The sequence below is a fragment of the Schistocerca piceifrons genome, chromosome 6, assembly GCF_021461385.2.
Source record: "Schistocerca piceifrons isolate TAMUIC-IGC-003096 chromosome 6, iqSchPice1.1, whole genome shotgun sequence".
Classification (NCBI taxonomy): Eukaryota; Metazoa; Arthropoda; class Insecta; order Orthoptera; family Acrididae; genus Schistocerca; species Schistocerca piceifrons.
This window is the reverse complement of record NC_060143.1, coordinates 378,505,013-378,525,009: the sequence shown is the minus strand read 5'-3', so window position 1 is coordinate 378,525,009 and position 19,997 is coordinate 378,505,013. Positions and strand designations below refer to the sequence as shown.

Sequence of the window (19,997 nt, the reverse complement as noted above, 5' to 3'; positions counted from 1 at the left end):
TTCCACATCATTACGAAGTGTCGTATTTATGATCTATGGAACAAGTATTAATCTAATCTAATCTAATCATCTGCTAACTTTAAAAGGCGGCAAATGACAATATTTCCTGCAAATAATCTAAGAGGGATGCTTAGACTGTCTCCTAAATAATTTATATAGATCAGGAACAGCAGAGGGACTATGACACTTCATTTGAGAATGCCAGATATTACTTCCGTTTTACTCGACGACTTTATGTCAGTTGATCTTTCTGACAGGAAACTATGACTCTAGTTGCAAGACTGAGATGATACTCTGTAGGCACACAATTTGATTAGAGGTCACTTGTGAGAAACGGTGTCAAAAGCCTTCTGGAAATCTAAAAAAATGACATTTGTGGAACCAGTTTTCCATTTAGAATGTCGCCATTACATTCCACGTACTAAAAACTCAGATAGGCAGAGGCTGCAGTGGAGAGGGGTAACCCCCATTGTTAACATAATGATGACATGCAAGATGAGTATTATTTTTTATTAGAGAGATGCTCTGGCTTCACATACATAGCACTAAGTATCTACCGATGGAAAAATTATCTGGCATATGATATCACTAATAAATAATATACACAAACCTTCCTCATGAATCAGTCTATTAGTGAAAACTGTATCAAAATCCCTACAGTAGTTCTTGAGATCAGCCCAAACATACAGACAGAAAAAACACAGCAGGGAATCTTAATTTATAATATGTATAGATTTTAGTAACGTGCAACTACCAATGTTATCCAATTTGTGAAAATTTCAGTGTCATTATTTCAAAGAAGCAGCAGACAAAACTATAGTCTCTGATTTCATTGTGGCTCTGATAGTTTGTAATTTTACAACTGCAGCTACAGAGGAGGAGTTTCTTACTGTTTTTGTTTTAAGGACAGGTGCAGCTTAGTTACTGGGTAAGTCAGACATTGTGTTATGATTATGATGAGATAAAAGATGCTTAACTTTTGACATGAGATTCTGAGGCACTTGCACACTGAGAAGGCAATGAATTAAACATATTGTATAGTAGTCAAGTAATGTGTCTGGTTTGCAACCAACCTAACAGGGTGTATGAAGCACAGACATGGTCAATCTGACAGATGTTGCAGATATATTGCACACACCCATGCATGATTAGTTCTAACCATCTAAAGTTCTCACTGCTCCCAGTGTTGCATTACATCGAAATAGTGGAGATCTGGTAGAACAAATGATGGCACAAGTCCATGTTTCACATTCTGTGGAAATCTCTTCCAAAGCTTCTGGAGAGCACAGGGGCAAGAAGAAGTCTTCCTACGTGAGGTGACAGTATTTTACATCCAGTTGAAATGCTCATCTAAAGTTGCACCATAAGTTCTCCACTATTTTTTGATATGGTATTTGAATTGGATGTAACTGTTCTTTAAATTCATAACTTATTAATTTATGATGGGATACTAAAAAGTATTTGGGACTTTTTTGTATTTAGTTTTGGTCCCACATTTTGTGCTCATCTTACCAATGAAGACAGATTATCATTCATTTGAAAAATCACAGTACTGATGTCTTCATGTCTGGCATTTAGGCAAAGCTGGAGTTTGTCAGCATAGAAATGATATAGGAGCACAAATCTCATGAGATACCATTGCCATTTGAACAACTGTGGGTCCAGAATTGAACCCCATTGCATTCCTGAGGGAACATGCTTCCAGCAACACTTTTATTCCCTACAGATAGTGCTTTATTTGAATGAGGACGAGTGAGAATGGCATTCCTGGAAATCTTTATCCCAAAGCATATCTATGTAAGTTTTATTGAAATCAACAATTATGAAATTCATTGAGTGCAAGTCTGTTTTCCCACAACTACAGTCTACAGCTACATGGGAGCAACACTATTAGCGTAAGTATTAAGTCCATTTTCGTTGGAGGGTGGAAACGGAATTAGTATGTGCATTTGTGAAGTGGCCTATGTGCTGATTAAAGGACACGTAACTTTACTTGTATATCATGTACTTACTGTGTCATCACGAGTTTGATGAATTGGCTGAAGAAAAGACCAACCACAGAAGAGATAGATGAAACTATATGTAAAAAGCAGTATGTTGAGAACTTAAATAGTGCACAAGTTATTGAAAATCAGTGTTCAATCCATGTGACTAATGATGAAAGTTATGCAAATGTGGTGAATTTTGAAACTACAGATTTTCCTGTTTGTTAGAACAAAGAACAGTACCAATATTTAACTTCTGAAAATTCTTGACTTGAAGTGAAAAACAAATTTCTTAGATTTTGCATATGCCATGAGATGAGTGCACCTGTATGGGAACACAAAGGGATGTAGCACTTAAATTTTCACATGAGTGGCTGGAATGTAAAGTTAACAGCAATTGTGACAACAAAGTAAAAGAACAATCTAATTTGAGGAAAAAATTCGTACACACAAGACTTTGATTTCTTTAGATGTATAATTTTTTGAGCAGTATGTCACAGCTCACAGTATCAAATGCTTTGCTGAAGTACAGCAGTATCAATATTGGGGCCTCATGATTGTCCATGGCATATTTCAGGTCATCAGTTACTCTTAATTAACGCAGTGTTTGTGCTACAGAGTTTACTAAAGCTGGACTGATATTTGTCATGATAATTGAATTTCCATAAGTATTCAGTAATTTGGTCACGAAAAATATATTCCAGGGCTTTGGATGGGGTGGTTAAGATGTTGATTGACCAGAAATCACAAGCTGATTGTGGATTTTCATTTTTCAGGATAGGTACAGACAAAAAAACTGAAGGACTCTAGTGTTGAAACTTTGGGGTGCCTCATCCAGCAAAAGAACAATGAAAGGTTGAAGGCTAATGGAAACACTCGAGAATCTGATGAGAAAATTGTACAAGAACTGGAAAAAAATGTGACGTGGAATGACAGGCTCAGAGATGGAGGAGGAAACTTTTTAATAACAATATCATTCATTATGCTTTTCTCTTCTATTTCTCTCCATCTATCATAAATATGTACCTTTTGTGCCTAATCCCAGAATATTCTCATATACTTCATATTTTCCTTCTAACATTTGGCAGATGATGGAACCCCAAGTTCCAGGAGTCTATCAGCCGTTGCAGCCTAGTGCTGCCAGAAGTAGAAACCTTATATGAATTTCACAAAGCCTTCAATGATTGCTAATATTCAAGAAGTACAAAGAGTACTAGGGGCATCAAATTACAGCCCCATTAATTTACTTTTCCGTAATAATCTCTCTGCACTCAATGACTCTCATCATTAGTTTGAACCAATAACATGTCATTCCATGCCCCATTGATCTCTTTAGTTGTAGAATATCACCACATTATCAGCTGATCCTTTTTTGTACAAAAAAAAAGTCTACTATAGGAACTCAATAGAGAGTACTGAAGAATACTGAAGCCTTCTGTAGTTAAATAGGCACTACAAATTTTTGACTGATGAGCTGCAGTAATGAGTACCAGAATCTGCAGCACTTTTCTTCTCTTCACGGCAGACTAGTTTCTTCTGTGACAGTTGTATTTTCATTTACTTCTCATTTTTCAGTTTGATTAGTCACAAAGAAAAAATTCCTTACTTTAATGTGGTTTCCCATAATGGTGTGAACTGCACTTGCGAACAGTTTCATCTTTAGAAATGGCTGTTATATGCTTGCGACTAAATGCAACTTGGGGGCACCACTAGTCACCTAGTCATGGTGTATACACAAAGTGGCAGGTCACATCGGAGAGCTGAAAAGATCTTCTAGTGAACTTCCCTCAGTATTAATGACTTCTAATTCACTGGAATGTAGTTGGAAAAGACAACAGCCTCATCTGCTTTCAGATGTCAGATTTCTTTATTGACAAACTGTTTTCTGTATGGGTACAGCACACTTGTGTAAAATGCTGAAAGCTGTACTCATTTTGTTTGTTTCTCAAAGTCCAAACTGGACCTTGTCATATTTTATCTAGAAACCAAATATTGAACACACTTGACTTACAGTATTTTGTGAGCCTACAAACAATACCAAAACTCTAAACAAATAATTTACCAGAACAGTCATGCTTGAAACATACATACTGCATTTTGTGGAATCCTTTGAGCTAATGCTTCACAATATAGAGTCAGTTCTGGCCTGAATACTTCCAGATTTGTGTCAGTGTCTGCAAGCAGACAAATTAAAGCTTGCTCTGACTGTGTATTCCTTGAACCACAGGGTAACAGGATGTAGTAGCAAACGGCTGGTGAGCTTGGTTTCTCTGTCAAGCTGGAATGTATTTACAAAAGAAAATGAGATAATTATCTACTACATATACACAATGAAAAATTATTCAGAAATACATAGCATATCAGAATGAATGTACAGATTATTATGAACAATAAGTTAACAACAGTACTCAGTCAAATAAAAATGTCTTCTATGATTTAATTGTTTGTTTGAGTGTCAATGTTATAAATTACTTTTTACTTCTGGGTTTTACAAATATATACCTTTATTATTTTGTGAAATACAAGATAACTGTTGCTGTGCAGAGTTCAAAGCTTCATAATGCAGATTTTTTTTTTTTTTTGTGGTGGTGGGGGAACTCTGCATTATGAAGCTTTGCACTCTGCACAGCTACGGTGTACACAATGTTGTATTGTATAACATTAAGCAGTGTGACAACTCTTTTGCTAGTCATAATTTCTTTAGTTGTATGCCCATCTAGATTTAAAGTTATTGGTGTATTATGGTGTGGCTTTGAAATGCTGCAACACACACTCTCTTCTGCATTGCTGCTCATAGTTTTGCTTTCGATATGTTACTGGAAGATTTTTAGAAGCCTATAAATGGCATATCAAAGCCTTCAATTGAACTCTATATCTTTTGATCAGTTGTGTATGGGTGAAAACTGACACTATGCATGCTTTTTCCAATTTAAATTCTATTTGCTCCTCTATAATTAAATCGGTTTTTATAGCATTTAGACTGCTGTTTAGACCTACACTATATAATTTGTAGCCAGTGCCTAAGAGGCTTATTTTCGGTATTCATTCTACTTTCTTTTTTTAAAAAAGGGAAATCACTATCCTATTCCAGTTCTTTGGAACTTAATTGGATGTAAATAGAAATAAAAGTTTGTACTTAAATGCTGGTATACTGTACTTTAGAAGTTCTACATTATGTTGTTTTATGATTTTCAGTTACTCTTGTGACTACTTGTAGTTTTTCTTTTGTTGTATCACTGTAGCAATATTACCTAGTCACCTAGAGGCTACACACTGTTGCATTAGCATAAGATCAGAGCTTTCCATAACATATAAGGCACTCAGTCACTCTGACACAATCCAATTTTACTCATTCTTGATCTGCAGAGTTCAATACTTTCATAGGGTGTGATGTATGTAATTCTCAATATTATTAATGGATCTGTTCTGTGACTTGTGGTGTACTAAATCTACAACCACATTTGGTTCACTTTTTGTTCTTCTGCATGTTTCCCAATTAAGGTTGGTAGCTGCTGGATACAGTTTTTTGTGTAGCCTGTTCAAATTTTTAGAGACCTCTGCTCGTGACAGCAGTTTCTTGTTTCAACAATTTCTTAAGCAGCCTCCTTCCAATAGATTGTCCAAATTTCACCACTCTACTTTGATACCATCATTGAACTTGACAGGTTAGCTGACTGATGCCTTTGATAAAGATGTATCATTCCTTGTCCTTCTATCAAGTAGACTTTTGAAGGTTTTTGGGTAATGTTTTTATTTTGTAAACTAAAAAATGGTAATATTGTTATGACTACAGAATGGTCAAAATTATATTATAACCTCTGAAAACACTTATATCTCTGACATGGCTCTTCAGCTTTAGTTTTACTATGATGTATTCAGTAACAGATATCGTAGTTCTTGCTTAGCAGGTGTATTTATGGGTGTCACATTTACTAAAAAAAACATGTTTGTAATGTACAGTTGATTGTATTTTAAAAGTACTCTAAATGTTTCTCAATATCTTATTAATCATGTATTGTGAGCCACTTTAGTGTATTTTTAGTGTGTTATATTAACTAAATCAATTTTTTGTAGTAAAGGAGACCAGACACAGAGAAGCAGAAGTGTTGAGTTGTTGACAGGTGTGGATGAAAGAAATGACTCGTTAAGTTGCAGACAGGCGCAATTAAAAGACACTTACACATTAGCTTTCGGCTGCAGCCTTTGTCAGAAAAAGAGAGAGAGAAACACACGTGCACGCGCGCGCGCGCACACACACGCACGCACGCACGCACGCACGCACACACACACACACACACACACACACACACACAAGTAAGAACACCTCACGCACACATAACTGCCATACCATTTCCAGCAGCTCAGACCACAATACCATTCTGGTCCGAGCTGCCAGAGATGGTCCTCGTGTGTGTGTGTGTGTGTGTGTGTGTGTGTTTCTTTTTGTGATGGAGGCTGTGGCCAAAAGCTAATGTGTAAGTGTCTTTTATTAAGCCTATCTGCAACTTAACATGTCACCTTTAAAGGAAGTAGCAATCTATCTTTTACTTACATTGCTCATATTCCAACCTGGAATTTCCATAGAAAGAAAACTTTTACATTAATTTTTTTCTTCTTCTAGAATGTTAACTAATTCCATGTCTCTATTTTTTGTACTATTCCATTTCTGGTGGTGATATTTAGTGTGGTTGCAATATAAATTTATGCATTGGTTCCCACTATGACAAAGTAAGAGCATTTTTTACTTTTGGGTTGCACCTACTCTTCAAGGTGAGCAGTGTTTTGCACTTCCCAAAGCTTTATGCTCTTCAAGATATTCTTGAACTTAAGTATCCAGTTTGGAAAAAAAATCACTATTTTCAACAAGTATGTCCCCAAAAACATGCTTTTTCATCTTATTTTCTTTGTATTGAAATAGATGCTGCAGCAACAGAATATAACTGACTGCAAATGTTAAAAAAAAAAAAAACACCTCTGTCACAGTTTTTCCAACATTTAGATGTCTTTTTCATACACTAAGTTAATGACTCTCAAAATTTAATTCTTATTTACATTACAATTCACTTATTACTCATATTGTGTTTATTGGCAAATAAATCTGTGTACAAAGCAGATTTTGGAAAAAAGCAGCACTAGTCTTTACCTAAACTCCATTCCAGAAAAATTCCCTGTCCCAGTGTATATAGCACCCTTCTTCAGACGTCTTATCAGGAATAATTGCAGCAGACATTCTTGCTCTGATGTAAGTGATGATGAGAGGAGTTTCAATCTGAAAACAAAAGTTATTTTTATTTTAGTCCTTATGCGAGACTACATGAGAATTGGCTAAAGTGAAGGTTTGTCCAAGAAATAATCTTATTTGCACATAAAGTATTTCAAGAATAAAAAACAAATGATGTCTAAGATATGCAGAAAGCACAGGACTAAATCATCTTTGTAATTGGTTACTACTTGTGCTGAACAAAAGCTTGAAGTCTGACTTCTGTAAAAATCTTACAATCTTCTACATTTGAAGCTTCCAATTTAGTGCTCTTTCCTGAAAGCAAAATAATAAAGGTGTGTAGTACTTAAGCTTGTTTTTGAAGGCCCACGAACACTTGAGTTTATTTATCTTTAAAGTTTCATTATATCTTTTAAGACGTTTTGAAGCTTATATACAGAGCAGTTCATCAAATGAAGAGGTTGCTTGCGCAAGTGCAAAATGCTCATTTTGAAGACACAGAAAGAATTTCCATCATTCATAAAGTTTCTGGGTTTGCAGCAGAGTTAATGGTGTCATTTTCTTTCTGCAATATTTCAACAACTCCCCTAGCAGTCTTCATTATGTGTCGAGTGCATATTTTGTTGCTTGCTGTTTGGACTCCAACTAAACTGTGGACAGAACAGGTTAACACATCTCTGTTTGTTTGTTTTGTTTTAGGGTGCAAAAACAACTAGGGTCATATGCACCCACATCAGAACTGTAGAATACAAAGACAAATAGATGAGTTAAAAAAGACTACACATTAATCCCAATCGACAAAAGAGAAGAGAGTTAAAAACAGGGACATGGAGAAGGGTCTATAAAATATGCCATAGACAAACGGAGGCGATGAACTAAAAATTAAATGGCCTTCGCCATACTGCTACGATGGATAAAAAGTAAAACACGGTCGACAGCCTGCATGTCGCCAATAACTCAGACAGCAAACACAAACGAGAACGAAAGATATTAAAAAAAAGGGCATTTCATCAGGAAATGCCAGACCATCAAAAGTTGAGTGCAATGAGGACAAAGTGGTGGGAGAGCACCACATACCAAATGGCAATGGCTAAAATGACAGTGCCAGATACGCAACCTAGCTAAAATGATCTCCTTATGGTGAGAGGGCCGAGAGGAGGTTGTCCAAGCTGCTGGGAGAGGCTTAATAACCTGGAGCATGTTCCCATGAAGGGAGGACCAGTGGTGATGCCAAAGTGACACCACCTGCTGGCAGATGGCAACACAGAGATCACCGGAGGGAATCTAAGAACTAAAGGGCTGAGGTATAAGGACTGCAACCTTGGCAGCAGCATCAGCGAACTAGTTTCCTGTCAGACTGACATGACCAGGAACCCACATAAACATCACAGTGGCTCGATCAAGAGTGAGCAAGTGACAGCTTTCCTGGGACCATTGCACTAAGGGATGGACAGTGTACAACACACAGAGGCTTTGAGAGCAGAAGACACAACTGAAAAGCCTGTGTTGATGGATGTATTGCATGGCCTGACACAGGGCGAAGAGCTCTAATGTGAATACTGAGCAGTGTTCCAGAAGCTGATACTGAAAAATATTGGTGGCAATGATGAAGGCACACCTGACATCACGGTCAGTCTGAGAGCAGTTAGTGTACACAAAGGTACTATCACAAAGTTCCACGCGAAGGTCGTGAAACTGAATATGATGGAACGAGGCTGAAGTAGTGCCCTTAGGAAATGAATGAAGGCCAATGTGAACATGGGCCAAAGTGGTGAAGAGTTTACACCCACCGGGAATGTTGCACATAGCGTGAAGTTAAGCTACCGGAGCAACAGCTGAAAGCGATCTCCAGAAGGTAACAGAGAACAGGGACGCGCCCTATACTGGTAATCAAAGGAGTCATCAAAGAAGGGGCATAGCATGAGCGGCCATGCATGACAGACAAACAGCATGCATATTTGCTGAGGAGAAAGTCAAGGTGGTACGTAAGCGGTAGTTCGGCAGCTTCACTATTTTAGGTGAAAAATCATGATCTAAAGTTTATGTCTTTCATTGTAGATGATAAGCAAACAGTGTAAATGTGGTAGAAATCAGGTGTCATATTTGAAAGCTAGTAATGTAGACATAAGGCATTTACTGTCAGTCTCAGTCAATCTTTTGTCTTATACAATCAGTTGATCTGAAACTAGTATTCTCTTGCAGGCCATTTTATGGTACAACAGCTGGGAACTTTAGGTCCAATTCTAAATAGGAATAGTGAAGATAATTTGGAGGATTCCAGTGACTCTAGTGAAGAATATACACTGGAGGATGAAGTAGAAAGTAGTGACTCTTCTGAGACTGAAAATAATGAATCTGAAAGTACCAATAGATCATCCTCTAGGCCAGTTTTAGCATTCAGCTCTATTAAACCAAACCTGATTACACAATGACCATCAGCCTGAAGCAAACAACTCTCTTGTTAGTGGAAAAACACCTACATGTAAAAGGAACATTGTATGACATTGGCAGAAAGAGATATTCCAGAACGACCTCACTCTAGTGATGTTATGAATATTAAACCTAGTGACCCAAATCTTACACTGACTACTTCTCCAATAAAATTCTATGAAAACTGCTGGCCAGTGACATTCAGATAAATTCAATACTTCAAATTAATCTTTTCATTTGACAGAAAACCACTAGCAAACATATCTGACCTGTTGAAGGGAAAGAAAGGAAGAAATTTATAAGAATCATTTGTTTATGAACATTGTGAAAATGAGTAATCGTAGGATGTATCAAAGTCCTGCAATGTGGCAGTTACTGTTGTCATTGTTGTGTGTGGTAAAGGGGGTGTGAAAGACCTAGGAAATGTTAAAGCATTGCTGGAAAACCATGGCCAAAATCATAAACACATAAACAATAAACTTGATCTTAGTGCATAAGGTAAAGCTAATATCGCAACAATATTAAGTTGTTGATACAGTGAAACACAATCTGTTTGTTTATATCGCAGCACACTGGCAAAATTTTGCACAAGCTATCACTAGAGCTGGTGCAGGCCAGATACTAGTGGTTATGTTCACAGGCATTAAATGTTTGATGGGAAGGGCAAGTAGACCTCCACCAGGAATACCTCCTTTGGGAGAAGGAATCTTCAACTTACACAGGATTCACCTACAACTTAAAAGTTTTCTTTGATAGTTCTTTTCTTCTCCTGAACTGATTACCCCATTTGTTGAGTATGAACATTTATGCATCCTGAACACTCAACAAAACTAAGATCAGAGGATGACCTTTTTTTTTGCAATAGCAATTTGAAAATAAGCTGGAAGAGTAGCTTACAATAACTGCATTGATAGTGATAAAAAGTTCATCATTGTCAAATGGAATGATAATTGTCCAGTACATATGGAGTCAAATCAGACAGGTATTCAGCTGATTGGGACATGCAGCAGGAATTACTGCAAAAAGAAAGAGAAGATACCCATGAATGGGCCAGCAAGAAAAAAAGAGTGACAATGAATTGATGGGAGAAGGAGGTAAAGCAGACTCTCTTCTGCCCTTGTACAAGATAACAATCAAGAACAGAAAATGGTACTTGAGACTGGCTATACTGTTCATAGTTGCTTACCTGCATTCATATTTTCTTATTCATTATTAAACCTACTCTTGCATTATTCCTATTTGATTTTGTATTTATGACCCTGTATGCACCTGACTAGAAGCCCTGTTCCTTCTACCACCAAACTTCACTAATTCCCACCATACCTAACTTCATCATATCCATTTCCTGTTTTAAATTTTCTAACCTACTTGCCCGATTAAGGGCTCTAACATTCCATGCTCTGACCAATAGAATGCTAGTCTTGTTTCTCCTGATGGCGACGTCTTCCTCAGTAATGCCCGCCCAGACATGCAAATGAGGAACTAATATACCTGTGAAATATTTTACCCAAAAGGAAGCCATCATCATTTAATCATACAGTAGAGCTGCATGCCCTCAGTAGAGCTGCATGCCCTCAGGAAAAATTACGGTTGTAGTTTGCCCTTGCTTTCACCCGTTCACAGTACCAACACAGCAAGGCCATGTTGGCTGATGTTACAAGGCCAGATCTGTCAATCACTGAGACTGTTGCCCCTGCAACTACTGAAAAGTTGCTGCCTCTCTTCAGGAACCACATGTTTGTCTGGCCTCTCAAAAAATACCCTTCCATTGTAGTTGCACCAATGATGTAATTAACCCCTGCAACAAAGGAGACGCTTTTGATATGATAAATAATATCTACAGTGCTGATGACATTTAATTTCTTTCTTTTAAATTATTCATGACAATCATTTCTGCTACATCTCTATTCAGTTATCAACACTTTCTTACTTCACCAGTTCTATTGTTATTTGTGTATTCAGTACACTACTGTTGTGTCCTACTCATCTGTTGTGATTCTATTGTATGTTTCTACAACACTACAACTGTTGCTACATTTGATCTCATTGTCTAAGCTGACTGGTTCTCTGCATCTGTCAGTGATATATCAGTAAGGTGAAACATACAACTGTGGAGGAAGGATGTGTGTGTTTGGGGGAGGGGGGGGGGGAGGAGGGAGGGAGGGAGGGAGGGATGGAGGGAGAGAGAAAGAGAACAGATGCACATGTACAATCCTACATTTTAGCTAACATATTTCATATACCGGCATGTCAAAAGCTCTTCACACTCCAAACCTTAGACCTTGTACCAATGGGAAAAGCTGCTGCTGACAGTGTAATTGAAATTAAAACTTGTTTCTAGAAAATGGAGATGCAATAGTAGAAAGATAAAAAATGGTAATAGGTATGAATAAACCTTCTTTATGTAGTTTTATTAAATTATCAAATTTTCATACCCAAAAGCTTCCTCCTCTGTACTAATTTGTGATGTTCCTTCCTGAATATTGCCTGGTGCTGCTGCTGATGATGATGACAATAATGATGATGTTGCATTTGCCCTGCAACAAAGAATAAGGTCATTACTTTCCAGTTCAAGACACTTACAAATATTCTTCTGATGTTCATTTTTAAAATACTACATGCTCCTTAATTAAGAGTAAAAATTTGTTTGTGAACATATTACACTTCCACAAGCTGCGACTTTGTGGCGACAAAACACAGTGACCCGTATATGTAATAAGTTTCCTTTAATTTACGTCTGTGGTCACAATCTTTTCTGTTTAACAGATTACCGGTTTCGGTCTTTAATGACCATCATCAGATCTGTCTCATAAAAACAAAGTCCTAATGTTTTACTGACAACATGACTCGTGCATGTGATGTGATTTATATGTATCTGACGATGCTGGTGCTGATTCTGCATTTAACAGTTGACCATGCCACTATGACTGCAGTGCATTAGGACTTTGTTTTTATGAGACAGATCTGATGATGGTCATTAAAGACCGAAACTGGTAATCTGTTAAACAGAAAATATTGTGACCATAGATGTAAATTAAAGGAAACTTATATTACACTTTAATTAAGTTAAAAATCTTCCTCCCAAATTGTAGTTCTAGCACATGTCAATGACTTACTTATCATTGCAAAATCAGATTACAAGGGTGTGCTGAAAAGTAATGCCTCAAATTTTTTATGTGCGAACTCTTAAGCCTTTATACGCAAAACAAATGTTACTAACTTTCCACACGTTTACTCTTCACGGCTACATATTTATTTCTCAAGATAGTGACCATGGTGACGATCACATTTCTCCCTACAAAAGACCAGTTTGTTGACACTGTCACTGTAGAATGTTTGACTTTGTTGACAGAGCCATAACCCCACCTCTGCTTGCACCGCTTCATCACTAGCAAAGCAAAGACCTCGAAGGTATTCTTTAAGTTTGGAAGCAGATGAAAATTGGATGGGGCCAAGTCAGAATTGTATAGAGGACGATCGATGACAATGAACCCCAGTGTTGGATTTTTGCAGATGTCGCAGCACTTCTGTGTAGTCTACCATTGTCATGCTAAAAAAAAACACACACACACACACTCAGGAGTGTTTACATAAAAAATTTGGAGGCATTACTTTTCAGCATACCCGCTTACTTCCCAGCAAACACTTAAACAATTCAAAATAAGATTCCAAGAGGATTTCTTGTTAATATTGGACAACATTAAAACTAGTCTCTAGCATCAAAACGCATATCAGAGTACTATAGAAAGAGATATTTTGGAACAAATACATTCTGTTGTTCTGAAGGTCTAAAAATTATTAGAGACATTACAGCTTCTAACCAGTTACAGTAAAAACTAAAAACCATTTATCCTATCCCGAGTTTCCATTTTATGATAAGCTATTTAGTCACCATCTCAACCCAATAAAATGGCAATATGCCAACTAAAATTTCATTTGCTTCATATATCGATATCAAAATTTTATGAACTCTTTATTCAGTTGTCTCTTTACCTATAGTCATGATTTTTTTGATATTGTACTAGTCAATTACTGTCATAATGAACTGTAAATAACTTTTACAAAAGCAATGTTACAGAAACACAACATAATTGTGTTAAGCTTTCCCCTACCACTTTGTTTATAAAACTGCTGCTGCAAATGACCTCTGAAAACTATATGAAATTTGCATCTTATTGTGTTATTCAAGCATCTCATGCATTTCCACATGTTACTTGCCTCTATTCTTGTTTCTTCAGTCAGTTTATAAGAGCAAATTTCCTTTCTCTTGTTTTTTCTTCTCCCAAAAACGAACAATTTACATGGTTGAAATTTTCCCTGTTTAAATCCTAATGTTTGTTAGAGTGATAAGATTTGATTAATGAAAACTAATAATTGTACAAATGTTCAACTTTATTTGTCATAAATAATAAAAATTTAGGTTCCATCTGCCCAACGAATCTAACAAAGTGATTTCAGTTACAAGTTCGGCATTTTTGTAACTGTTTCTCCACTAATTGCAGTAATCTGTACATAATACTTGTAGCAGATGTCAGATATAACCTTGTCAGACTAACAACTTATTTTCTTCACAATTGTCTGCAGGAACCTTGTCATTCCAAAGGGTTGATCTGTCTTTTACTCTTGAAGTTGTGGGTCAAGTTTATTCAGTGATATCCTTCCACACTGTAAGAACACCCCCCACCCCCAATGAACCATGGACCTTGCCATTGGTGGGGAGGCTTGCGTGCCTCAGCAATACAGATAGCCGTACCGTAGGCACAACCACAATGGAGGGGTATCTGTTGAGAGGCCAGACAAACTTGTGGTTCCTGAAGAGGGGCAGCAGCCTTTTCAGTAGTTGCAGGGGCAAAAGTCTGGATAATTGACTGATCTGGCCTTGTAACATTAACCAAAACGGCCTTGATGTGATGGTACTGTGAACGGCTGAAAGCAAGGGGAAACTACAGCCGTCATTTTTCCCGAGGGCATGCAGCTTTACTGTATGGTTAAATGATGATGGTGTCCTCTTGGGTAAAATATTCCAAAGGTAAAATAGTCCCCCATTCGGATCTCCGGGCGGGGACTACTCAAGAGGATGTCATTATCAGGAGAAAGAAAACTGGCGTTCTACGGATCGGAGCGTGGAATGTCAGATCCCTTAATCGGGCAGGTAGGTTAGAAAATTTAAAAAGGGAAATTGATAGGTTAAAGTTAGATATAGTAGGAACTAGTGAAGTTCGGTGGCAGGATGAAGAAGACTTCTGGTCAGGTGACTACAGGATTATAAACACAAAATCAAATAGGGGTAATGCATGAGTAGGTTTAATAATGAATAGGAAAATAGGAATACGGGTAAGCTACTACAAACAGCATAGTGAACGCATTATTGTGGCCAAGATAGATACGAAGCCCACGCCTACCACAGTAGTACAAGTTTATATGCCAACTAGCTCTGCAGATGACGAAGAAATTGAAGAAATGTATGATGAAATAAAAGAAATTATTCAGACAGTGAAGGGAGACGAAAATTTAATAGTTATGGGTGACTGGAATTCGGTAGTAGGAAAAGGGAGAGAAGGAAACATAGTAGGTGAATATGGATTAGGGGTAAGAAATGATAGAGGAAGCCGCCTGGTAGAATTTTGCACAGAGCACAACTTAATCATCGCTAACACTTGGTTTAAGAATCATGAAAGAAAGTTACATACATGGAAGAACCCTGGAGATACTAAAAGGTATCAGATAGATTATATAATGGTAAGGCAGAGATTTAGGAACCATGTTTCAAATTGTAAGATATTTCCAGGGGCAGATGTGGACTCTAACCACAATCTATTGGTTATGACCTGTAGATTAAAACTGAAGAAACTGCAAAAAGGTGGGAATTTAAGGAGATGGGACCTGGATAAACTGAAAGAACCAGAGGTTGTAGAGAGTTTCAGGGAGAGCATAAGGGGACAATTGACAAGAATGGGGGAAAGAAGTACAGTAGAAGAAGAATGGATAGCTTGAGGGATGAAGTAGTGAAGGCAGCAGAGGATATAGTAGGTAAAAAGATGAGGGCTACTAGAAATCCTTGGGTAACAGAAAAAAATATTGAATTTAATTGATGAAAGGAGAAAATATAAAAATGCAGTAAATGAAGCAGGCAAAAAGGAATACAAACGTCTCAGAAATGATATCGACAGGAAGTGCAAAATGGCTAAGCAGGGATGGCTAGAGGACAAATGTAAGAATGTATAGGCTTGTCTCACTAGGGGTAAGATAGATACTGCCTACAGGAAAATTAAAGAGACCTTTGGAGAAAAGAGAACCACTTGTATGAATGTCAAGGGCTCAGATGGAAACCCAGTTCTAAGCAAAGGAGGGAAAGCAGAAATGTAGAAGGAGTATATAGAGGGTCTATACAAGGGCGATGTACTTGAGGACAATATTTTGGAAATGGAAGAGGATGTAGATGAAGATGAAATGGGAGATACGATACTGTGTGAAGAGTTTGACAGAGCACTGAAAGACCTGAGTTGAAACAAAGCCCTGGGAGTAGACAACATTCCATTAGAACTACTGACAGCCTAGGGAGAGCCAGTCCTGACACAACTCTACCATCTGGTGAGCAAGATGTATGAGACAGGCAAAATACCCTCAGACTTCAAGAAGAATATAATAATTCCAATCCCAAAGAAAGTAGGTGTTGACAGATGTGAAAATTACCAAACTATCAGTTTAATAAGTCATAGATCCAAAATACTAATGCGAATTCTTTACAGACGAATGGAAAAACTAGTAGAAGCCGACCTCGGGGAAGATCAGTTTGGATTCCGTAGAAATATCGGAACACATGAGGCAATACTGACCCTACGACTTATCTTAGAAGCTAGATTAAGGAACTGTGTTTCAATGCAGATCTGTGCCAAGACTTGGGCTGGTTCGGCAGTGGTTACCACTGGATATTGTGAGCAATGCTTGCCTTGTTCTCATGCACAGGCTGATGATGTGATGCTTAGATGGACATCGCTGATGAAGATACACTTCCAACATACCCTCTACCAATAACCAAAGGGGAGCGAATGGTCAAGTGGGAGCTGCAGAGCAGGCTGATGACAGTAAGCCAGAAGCAACTTGGCACTCTCTTAGCAGCCAAGTTTCAACCTGATCAGAAGTGCCTCTCTCTCCATCCCTCCATCAAGCAGTATGCCCCTCAGTCTGTTAGTGTCCTCTGAGTCACCACTTGTATCCCTTAGAGGTAGACTTCTGGAATAAACCTGGCACAACAGTCAGTTTTTGAAATTCAATCCATTGTTGTATTTTATCATTCCCTCAAATTTATCCACTCCAGGGTGCCCAAATCTGGCAGGTGCCTTGCTCTCATCAAGTCTTGAACAGTTGAAAAAGCTACTAGAACAAAATGGCCCTGGTAGGAATGGTTACAGTTTGTAAGGAGGCGAGGATGCTACACCTGGAGGTATGAAGCATTTTAATTTTTGGAAGACAAATGGCAATTTTTAAGCATACATAAAAAAATTAGAGATATGACCCAATAAAAAACCTTTCTATTACCGACTGTTAAATCATTGTCTCGAAAAAAGAAGAAACACTTTACTATACTCTATTTTTTCCTTTGGCAGAGAACTAGGATGGGAAGGGGAGGGGGAGGCATCCTCCCCCCTCCTTAGCCCCCAGGCATGTGTGCTCTTGCACTGCACCCAGTAATAAACAAACAAACATATAGGTATTAGATCTATGTGTGCAGACAGTGCATGCATCACCAACAGGTGTTAGTTTCAAATATACAACTGCAAAGGAGATTAAAAAATTCATCACATCAATAAGAAGTACTGGTTAACTGGATAGAGATAATGAGTCACTAAAAAAGTTTTCTATGGTCAGCACGTAGCCATATAAATATTATTTTTTATATCTTTTTAAGTTGTATATGACTGTTCCATACTTTTTCTACTGGTACATTCCAAATCGGAATGTTTACTGTGAATTTCATCTATGAAACAAGGAACTAACCAACTATTATGCTAGATGTGATGGTGTTTCTAGTACAATTTTAAACTGTGTGTTGATTTGCTAGGATTATCCTTAAGCCGTTTTTGTAATCAATCAGTGACTGAAAATATTCCCAGAGATACACAAATAAGACAGACAGACAGACAAATAAGCTGTCGTACCACCCATCGACAAAGGTGGAGATAAACAAATCACTTCTAATTGTAAAATTTAGACATATTTCACTTCTTCCTATCCTTTCAAAAGCGTTTTCTTTCTTTATTTCTTTTTTATAAAAATACTGACTCATGTAACTGACCAGAATTCAGAATTTGTTAATTGACTCTCACTCTGACATTCATAAAAGATTCTCCCCAGAAAAGTATTAACAGACCATAAAAATGAAAAGAAAAGAAAAATTATTCTGCGACTGTCAAAGCCTTTGAGGTTCTCTGTAACAGGCTGTCTCTCAGGCATGAAACTAATCTCAGAATTGAGAAACATAACATGCAAAAGGCCACAAGGACTGGTACTTGGCTCACTCTTATTTCTATCCTACATAAATGATCATCCAATGACTTTACATGGCAACACAAAAACTGTAATGTTAGCTGATGACAAGAATACTGATCAAGGGTCCAAACCATAACATATATGCCAAATTGTGACAAACTGAGAATCTTATAATTGCAGATATTAATATCTGTTGTCCTATGCTTCTCAAAGAGTGATCTAAAAATATACACAGTCCAGTCATATTCATGTGACCACCACCTATGTTAGATGTCAACATGGAATAACCGCTCATGGACAAGAAAAGGCAGCACTAGTTATTGAGAATATATAAAGCATATCGGGGGGGATGTGGAAAATAGTGCAGCTGTTGTTGTAATGCGGAAATAGAGCTATTTGTCTGACTTCCAAATGGGCATGATCACTGGCATTCAGCCCAAGAGTGGAGGTATTTCCAAAATGGCTAGGTTTATAAACTGTTTGCATGGCGCCATGGTTAAAGTATCCAAAACTAGTGCCAAGGCAACTGGTGCAGCATGACCCATAGAAGACATGAGTGAACAGTAGCTGCAGAGATGTGTGTGGATGAATAAATATGCAACTGGCTGCTTAGATGAACCAAGGGGCTACCATCAGTGTCTCCTCAATGACCATGCAGTGAACATTGCTTTGTATGGGTCTCTGGAGCAGGCACTTCATTCATCGATCCATGCTGACTGCTGTTTGTCAGTTGGTTTTGGTTCCATTATGCTTTACGGCGCAAAAACAACTGGGGTCACATGCACTCAAATCAAAACTATAGAACACGAAGACAGAGAGGAGATGAAAAACGACTATATATCAGTCCCAATTGACATAATAGAAGACAGTTAAAAACAGGCACGTGGAAAAAGGGCTAAAAAAGACACCATACAGAAACAGAGGTCCAAAACTAAAAATTAAATGGTCATTGCCATATTGTTTTGGCACATAAAAAGTAAAACCTGGTCAACAGCCCGCACATCATTTGCTAAAATGGCCCATAACTCAGACGGCAAACCCAAATGGAAATGTAAAAGGTTAAAAAATGGACATTCCATCAGGAAGTGGCAGACAGTTAAAACTTGGGTGAAATATGTACAAAGCGGTGGGGTAGCGCCACTTATCAAATGACAATGGCTAAAAAGGCAATGCCCAATACGCAGCTGAGTTAAAATAACCTCTTCCCGGAGGGAGGGCTGAGAGGAGGTCGTCCAAGCTGCTGGGAGAGGCTTAATCAGCCGGAGCTTATTCCCGGGAAGGGAGGATCATTGGCGATGCCAAAGGGGCACCACCTCCTGACAAGATGGCAACACAAAGATCATCGGACGGAACATAGGTACTCACGGGCTGAGGTATGAGAACTGCAGCTTTAGCAGCAGCATCAGTAGCCTCGTTGCCTCGCAGACCGACATGACCAGGAACTCTCAGAAACATCACACTGGCTCCACCAAGAGTGAGCAAGTGATAGTTTTCCTGGACCCGCTGCACTAAGGGATGGGCGGGCGGAGAACAGCACAGATAGACTTTGAAGGGCGCTGAGTGAGTCTGTGCAGAGGACACAATTGAAAAGGCTGTGTTGCCGGATGTACTGTGTGGCCTGATACAAGACGAAGAGCTCGGTTGTAAATACTGAGGAGTGGGCTGGAAGATGATAATAAAAGACACGGTTGCTAATGAGAAAAGCACATCTAACCCCACAGTCAGTCCGAGAGCCATCAATGTATACAAAGATACTGTCATGAAGTTCCATGCGAAGGTCGTGAAACTGAAGCCGATAGACTAAGGCTGGAGTAGTGTCCTTAGGAAGCAAATGAAGGCCAAGCAAAGGTGGGGAGAGGTTCACACCCACC

The 19,997-nt window shown here is 38.2% G+C and overlaps 1 protein-coding gene across 1 annotated transcript in view; it reads right to left on the bottom strand.

The window, feature by feature from the left end:
* The window catches only part of LOC124802501 (protein Njmu-R1-like), an 85,916-nt gene that overhangs the window by 45,430 nt on the left and 20,489 nt on the right, over positions 1-19,997 (bottom strand). The window contains exons 2-4 of the mRNA XM_047263320.1: positions 12,072-12,173; positions 7,129-7,254; positions 4,077-4,263 (exon numbers count right to left, since the gene is read on the bottom strand). Coding sequence (XP_047119276.1) covers positions 4,077-4,263; positions 7,129-7,254; positions 12,072-12,173 — 415 coding nt within the window. The remainder of the gene's footprint in view (positions 1-4,076; positions 4,264-7,128; positions 7,255-12,071; positions 12,174-19,997) is intronic.